This window comes from Tasmannia lanceolata, unplaced genomic scaffold, assembly GCF_043159265.1.
Source record: "Tasmannia lanceolata isolate RefF3 unplaced genomic scaffold, GAP_Taslan_0.1 ptg000012l, whole genome shotgun sequence".
Lineage (NCBI taxonomy): Eukaryota > Viridiplantae > Streptophyta > Magnoliopsida > Canellales > Winteraceae > Tasmannia > Tasmannia lanceolata.
Genome location: NW_027518689.1, coordinates 48841944 through 48849499, shown reverse-complemented (window position 1 = coordinate 48849499; position 7556 = coordinate 48841944). Strand labels below are relative to the sequence as shown.

Genomic DNA, 7556 nt, shown 5'->3' with positions numbered 1-7556 from the left:
TCAGTTATTTACAGTTTTACCCCAAACGGTCATATTTTCAAATACACTATATGTACATGATTAAAACCTATTTCTACAAGCTTTTGAACATTTTAGAAAGATCAAATCCCATTTTCGTTGAGGCAAAACCTTCTATTAAAAGCTAAACCTCTTTGAACTTGATTTTTACATTTTATCAAGAGGAACTCCATAGGCTTTACATTTTATCTTCCTTGGAGTGTTTGTGAGCTACAAAAGTTTGTAATCCGCTTATCTAAGAGGCATTGAGAGTTTTTCATTTATTTTCTTCATTGTATTTGAGGGTCTCCTCTTCGGCCCGACAACAAAGGTGAAGACATTGCGAGGGTCTCTTCTTCTGCCCGGTAACAACAGTGAAGACATTGTGAGGGTCTACTCTTCGGCCCGTTAAGAAAAGTGAAGACGTTGTAAGAGGGTGTGTTCCCTTGCCAAGGCTTCGTGCAAAAAAGGGTTTGTTCCCTTTGGAGTTGGAGGAGTCGGGTGTACGGCTTCGAGATTCGCCCTTTGAAGAATCTCATTGTTTTAGTGGAGTGCCCCAAGGAGGTAAACTTGGAAGAGTGGAGTAGGTCTTGTGATAGACCGAACCACTATAAATCTTGTGCCTTGTGGATGCTTTCTCTCATCCTCTTCGCGCTTTGTGGTGATTGGTAAACTCTACCCCTTCTTGTATTTATGTTTTCTTAAAACAAGGGTTAGGGCAAATGGGCTTAAAGTAATATCTAAACCCTAAATTTCGTTATCTTCAATCTTTGAACAAGGGTTAGATTAAGAAGTGCTTAATTAGTAAATTAATTTTAATAACCCATTTAATTAAGCTCAACATTTTTAATTGACCAATTCACCCACCCCCTCTTGGGCTATCACACTTGTATTCAATTCCCCAATCCCAGAAAGAGATACCAAAGGAAAATTAGTGGTTGTTGAGGGCTCTAAGGGTAATAGCAAAAAAGTGTGGAGGCGCTGACCACTATGCTTATTAGTGACCTCTCAGAAACTTGTTTGCAGAATAGACAGGATGACGAGGACCAAGAAGATGTAGAGATGGTCCATAATCCGGAAGAGTGGACAAATGATGAAGATACCCAGGAGTTGGATGAGACCACCACTAGAGTGAGTGTTATACTTTGTATGCTTTCCCAACCCGAGAGTGAGTATGATTGGAGAACTTCCATACTTACACCAAGTGTGGAGATAAGAATTGCGAGGTCATCATTGATAGTGGAAGTTGTATGAATGTTGTGTCCCAAACCACTATCACCAGATTGAAACTCAAACCCGTGTCACATTGAGGTAGCCTAGGTAGATCAGGCCACTATGTCATTTTCACAACATTGTCTTATACTGTTGTAATTTTCTAAGTATAAGGACCTCATATGATGCAATGCCTTACTCATGGATGAAGCACACATCCTCCTTGGTAGAACGTGGTTGTTTGATCTAGATGTCATATTTTGGGAGATCACCGATGCGTTTAAACATGATTGGAAGAGAATCAAGTTGAATCCCATGAAGTGAAGAGATGGGGTCTACTTCAAAGACCAACCAAAAGAAGCCCCTTCCAAGGTTTTAAATTTCAGTTTCGGTCATCAACGAAATGGAAACATTTCGGTATTCATACGAAATTTTGGCTGAAGTCTTGTAAAATCACGGAAACATTTTGATACGAAATCACGACTGAAATCCAGGTAAGATTTGTCAGCACTAGTTTTTTCTTTTTCTTTTTTTTTCTTTTTTTAGAAATATTTGAAAGGAATCTCATTATTCTTCTTTTTTCCGTTAGTGGAGTTGATTTTTGTCTGTGTTTCGACAGAAACTTTGCTTTCTTATCTGAAAAGTTGCTTGTTTTCGCATATTTCAACCAAAACATTAACGAAATCTCGAAAGTTCGGCCGAAATTTCGAAATTTCGGGCGAAATCTATTATTTTTCCGAATCCAAGTGGATTTCATTTCGTGAGTAGTCGAAATCGAAATATTTCGACCTAAGCGAAATGGTTCGTCCGAAATTTAAAACCATGGTCCCTTCATCTCCTCAACCAGAAACAATTTGAAGGTGAGCGTAAGGATTCTGAGATTTTTTCTGTCCTAGTCGTCGAGGAAGATAAGGAGTCTTCTCAAGAAACTCCAGTTGAGATCCCGAGAGGTTGCCACTTTACTTGATGAGTTTAGTGACCCCATCCCTAAGGAGTTCCTAGACGAGCTTCTTCCCATGTGTGATATGCAGCACACCATTGATTCGGTGCCCGGATCACCGCTTCCCAATCTCCCCCACTATAGGCTGAACATGTTGAATTAAGGAGCAAGTTGATGAACTACTTCAGAAAGGCTTTATTAGAGAAATCCTTAGCCCATGTGTTGTACCTGCCCTGGTTATGCCAAAGAAGGATGAATGTTGGCGTATGTGTAGATAGTCGGGTGATCAACAAGATCACCATTAAGTAAGGTTTCCCGTGCCTAGGTTTGATAATATGCTCAACATGACCGATTCTGAGATAGTTTCCAAGATTGATTTGAAGAGTACGTACGATCAAATCTGCATTCGGCTTGGGGACAAGTGAAAAACCCCTTCTAAAACAAAGGACGCTTCGGTTTGACCTTTGCCCCTACCGCTTTTATGAGAATCATGATGCATGTGTTAAAGCCATTCATATGGAGATTTCTGGTTTTATATTTTGACGACATTTTGATATACAATCACATTGGGACAAAGCAGTTGAGACAAGTTTTTGTTGTCCTTATAGACGGAAAAATCATACGCCAATTTAAAGTGTTCCTTCCTTAGCACCCAAGCGATTTTCCTCTGGTTTTGTGTTTCATCTGAGGGTGATTCCGCTGATCCTGAAAACGTATGTGCAATTACGGAGTGGTCTGAACCAATGAGCATACATGTTGTGCGCAACTTTCATTGTTCAGCTACATTTTACGGACTCTTTATTAGAGGATTTAGCTCCATCGTGGCACCCATCATGAATTGTATTAGTAATTGAGAATTCAAGTGGAACATGGCTGCTGCTTAGACCTTTCAAGAAATAGAAACAAGAATGACTGAAGCCGTAGTTCTTCATCTCCCTGACTTTTCTAGTCTTTGAGGTTGCATCTTTGAGGTTGCATGTGACACCTCTGGAGTTGGCATATGTGGTGTTCTAAGTCAAGAAGGACACCCAATTGCTTATTTTGATGAGAAATTAAATGAACTCAAGCAACAATATATGACAAAGAATTCTATGCGGTAGTTCAGGCATTGTGTTATTTGAGACATTATTTACTACTGCAGGAGTTTGTGCTATACATGTGACATTTATTGAATTTCTACAAGAATTTACCTTTGTTGTCAAACACCAAGCCGGTATTGAGAATAAGGTTGTCAACACATTGAACCTTATGTAGTTATGTTTGCTATGAAGGGATAAAAAGTAAATATGCGTCTTGTCCCGACTTTGGAAAGTCATACACTTATTTGATTGAGGGTAATCTTGATCTGGGCTCTATCTGATTTGAGACGGGTTCATGTTTAGGGGCTGCAGACTGTGTCTCTCCTTTCCTCCCTTAAGAGACTTTGTTGCATGACTGTTTCATGCTGGTGGCTTTGCTGGCCACTGCGGCAGAGATAAGGCATTTACCATCGTAGAAGATGGATTCTACTGGATTAGTCTCAAACCAGATGTAGCCAGGATTCTTGGTCAATATCACTAGATATGTAGCCAAATAGAGGAAACAAAACACTGGTTTATATACTCCTTTGCCAGTTTATATACTCCTTTGCCTCTCCTTTGCCTCTGCTGAATGCACGCTGGCAGGATGTGATTATGGACTTTCGTCTAGGCCTTCCTAGAACTATACGGAGTCACAACATCTTTATAGTTGTTGACCATTTCTCCAAAATGGTGTGTTTCATCGAAAACCCTTGATGCTTTAAACATAGCAAAACTTTTCTTTAGGGAAGTTGTTCGGTTATATGGAATGCCTAAAACCTGCGTTGGATCTTGATGTCAAGTTCACTAGTTATTTTTGGAAGACATTGTGGCAAATGTTAAGCATCAGGCTTTAATTTTCTTTGGCATTTCATCCTCAAACAGATGGCCGAGCCGAAGTCATTAACTGAAGTCTTTGGGGATCATTTGAGGTGGGTTGTTGACCATGTTTCTAGCTGGAGTCAGGTCCTTCATATGTCTGAGTTCACTTACAAATTTACAATAGCTCAGTGAACTGGTCTACTAGTTGCAGCCAAGGTTTTAAATTTCGGTTTCAGGGGTAATTTCGGTCCTCGCTGAAACCTAAATTTTAGCCAAAATCCAAAAATTTTGACTGAAATTCGGTAAAGGCACTCGGAATGTCGTTTTTTGGGCCGAAATTTCAAAATTTTGGTAATTTTGGTTTTGGAACGTTTTGGTTTCGGTCCTCACCGAAATCTGAAATTTAGGTGTGAAATTTTTTATATTTCGGCCAAAATTTAAAACCTTGGTTGCACCACCTCCTTTGAAATAGTCGCAGCCTAGGAAATTCGTAGATCACATTCTAATTTCACCTGACCCTAGGCCATTTGATTCAGCAGAATCCTTTGCTCAACACAATCCTCAATTGCATACTGAATTCAAAAGAAAGAAATTTGCTAGCAATGAATACTACAAAACTTTTGCAGACATTAGGAGTTCAATGAATGTAACATGGTAATGGTTCTCAATTAGGCTCGAGCGGTTCTCTATGGGCAAAGTAAAGAAACTACATTTTCAGAGTGCAGGTCCATTTTAAGTGTTAAGAAGATTAGTGCCATTGAATATTAAATCAACGCATTTCGATGGGATTCGGTGGTCTCTTAAGTGGTTGTTATCAAGGTTTTAAATTTCGACCGAAATCTGAAATTCGGATTTTGGTCAACACTGAAACTGAAATGACCGAAATCCAAAGTTACCGAAATTTTGGTTAAATTTTGGCGAAATTTCAAAGAAAATATTAATTTTTATTCCTTGACTAAATTTCGGCCCAAAAAATTGACATCTTGAGTCCCTTTAGGGCCCATTTGGATACCTCATATTTTGTATTTAGATTTGGAATTGAGTTTTGAATACAAAATGAATAGATCCGCCAGCTCATGTTGAGGGAGATAGAGAGGAAAGGGGGTACTTCCTACTGAAGGGGAGAGGTTGAGGAGCAAAGAGGGTGAAGGAAACTGCCACATCTGTGGATTTCCAATTACTTATTTCCACAGCATATTTGGAAATCTGATTTTTTTTCACTGTCAGTCGCCAATTTGGAAATCAAAGGATTTGATCCGGATCCAAATCACAACCCAAAAAGGGCTGCAAATGTGAGAAATCCAAATCAAAATCTTTTCGACATCGAAACGGGCCCTTACCGAATCTTGGCCAAAATTTTGGGATTTCGACTGAAATTTCGGTCTCGGTGAGGACCGAAATTAACCCCGAAACCGAAATTTAAAACCTTGGTTGTCATGGGAGATCAAATTTATTCTTGGTAATTTTTTTTTTTGATGAGCGAACTGGGGTTACGCAGACCCCTACTAGATATATTAAGAACAAAATAAGAATGAATTACACTCTTGGGTATAGAGTGCCGGAGGCATCATTACAAAGAATGAGAGAAAAATCATCAGGGAAATTATCACATTGTTCACCTTTAATAGGGCAATTCCATTTGGATAGGTAGTCTGCTGCCCCATTTCCTTCCCGCCAGATATGAGATATCTTCCATGTTTCACATTTTGAAAGCAAATTTTTTATCTTTTCTACCGTACTAGCTCTTTTCCAGGGGCAAGGGAAATGGCCTTCAATAGTCTTCACCGCCATCATGGAGTCAAATTCGACCCATATTTTCTTGAGGTTCTTGGATACTACCTGATGTAGCCCATGATAGATGGCATCCAATTCTAACAAGTGGATGTTGTCTTTCTTAATACTATGAGAGAAGGCTACAATTGCTGCTCCTTCCGGATCTTGAATGACATCCCCTATGCCCGCACCTTCTTTCATAACTGAGGCATCCGTGTTAAGCTTCATCCAACCATCATCTGGTTTCTGCCATTGAACTGTTTTAGTATGTTTCACCCTATGGATAATAGGCAGATTCATGTTTTCAGCAATGAGGTCTATCTCGTCTTTGTGGATTCCATTAGATTGTTGTGAATAGTTCTCACTCGGACCTGGCTAAGGATGTTCCTTAGGATGGTGATTTTGTGGGTTGGGGTCCCCCCATATAACCTGTTATTTCTCTCCAGCCAAATGGCATATAGAGCACTCCCAAAGGCAATTCTGATCGACGTTGCCCCCTGATTTCCACCTGTAAAATTCGATCTGATCCATTCTTCTTCCTCAGTGAGAGTGGGCTTTGGTTTCCTTCTGTGGTTGAATCTCCATAGGATGGATCTTCAGATCCATGTTGTATAAGAGCACGAAAAGAACAGGTGGTTTATGGATTCTGGTTTTGCTTTACAGAGAAGACATCTGGTATCCACTTGGATCCCAATGAGCTGGAGTCTATCTTTTGTTGCCAACTTGTAATTAAACACCAGGCATGCATTGAACCCATGTTTGGGTATATGTCCCTTGAACCAAACAGTTCTGTACCAAGGAACTTTCAAAATTTTCTTTCGAACCTGGTTCCATGCTGATTTCATTGTGAGGCTGCCATCCGGGCACGGTTTCTAGACATGGGTGTTTTCTTTCTTACCAGAAAAGGGTGTTGTCTGAAGTATCTTCTTGAGTTCTGATAGCCAAGGGTTATCAAAGATAGCATCCCATTTCTCATTTATACACAGATGGTCCACAAAAATTCTCGGACGGGAGGAGGTGAATATAGTGGAGGTCTGGTTCTGAATGGTAGTTTGGCACCAGGGAATCGGGAATTATGGTGGATCTCTACCCAAGACTATTTCGAAAAATGTGGAGTTACTAGGTGGCCTAAGGACGAAAAGAAAGACTACTGCTTCTTGGTTCCCTCCTATTGGCATCATCAAGCAAAACTTTGATGGATGCTCGTTGGGGAACCCCTACCTGCAGGAATAGAAGGTGTTCTCAGAGAACAACACAGCAAACAACACAGCAATTTTACTGGAATTCTTGCAACCCATTGGAATCTCTAATTCCAATGTGGCTGAAGCTAATGCCTTGATGACTGGACTGCAGATCTTCTCTTCAAGGTCTGCTGGCCAGAGATGGTGTCGGGAGAGAGAATTTAGTTGAGGAGCAATTTTCCCCCGCAATGTAATTCTCTTCTTCTTTGAATAAAATTGTCATCTTTCTTTAAAAAAAAAGCTTCAAGATGGGGCATGCAATATGGATGATCTATTGGACGAGATGGAAAGCCAAGTACGACGGTTCAAAGTGTATCCAAACTCAAAGTTAATGAGAGTCATGTATAAAATCGTGTCTACTTCAAGCCAAGACAAAATTGATAATAAAGATTGAGATGAACTTTAGACAACACCCAAGTTAATGGATATATTGACATAGAGGAGGATGGAAAAAATGGGACTGCCAATTTGACAATAGGAATTGGAGGCAATCAACTAAAATCGTTGAGAGAG

At 40.0% G+C, this 7556-nt stretch overlaps 1 protein-coding gene across 1 annotated transcript; it reads right to left on the bottom strand.

Annotated features, from left to right (window-relative positions):
- Positions 1-5565: 5565 nt before the first annotated feature.
- LOC143888910 (uncharacterized) lies at positions 5566-6102 on the bottom strand. Its single transcript, XM_077393292.1, has one exon. It carries the CDS (start codon positions 6100-6102, stop codon positions 5566-5568), a length of 537 nt encoding a protein of 178 aa, XP_077249407.1.
- Between the last annotated feature and the right edge of the window lie 1454 nt (positions 6103-7556).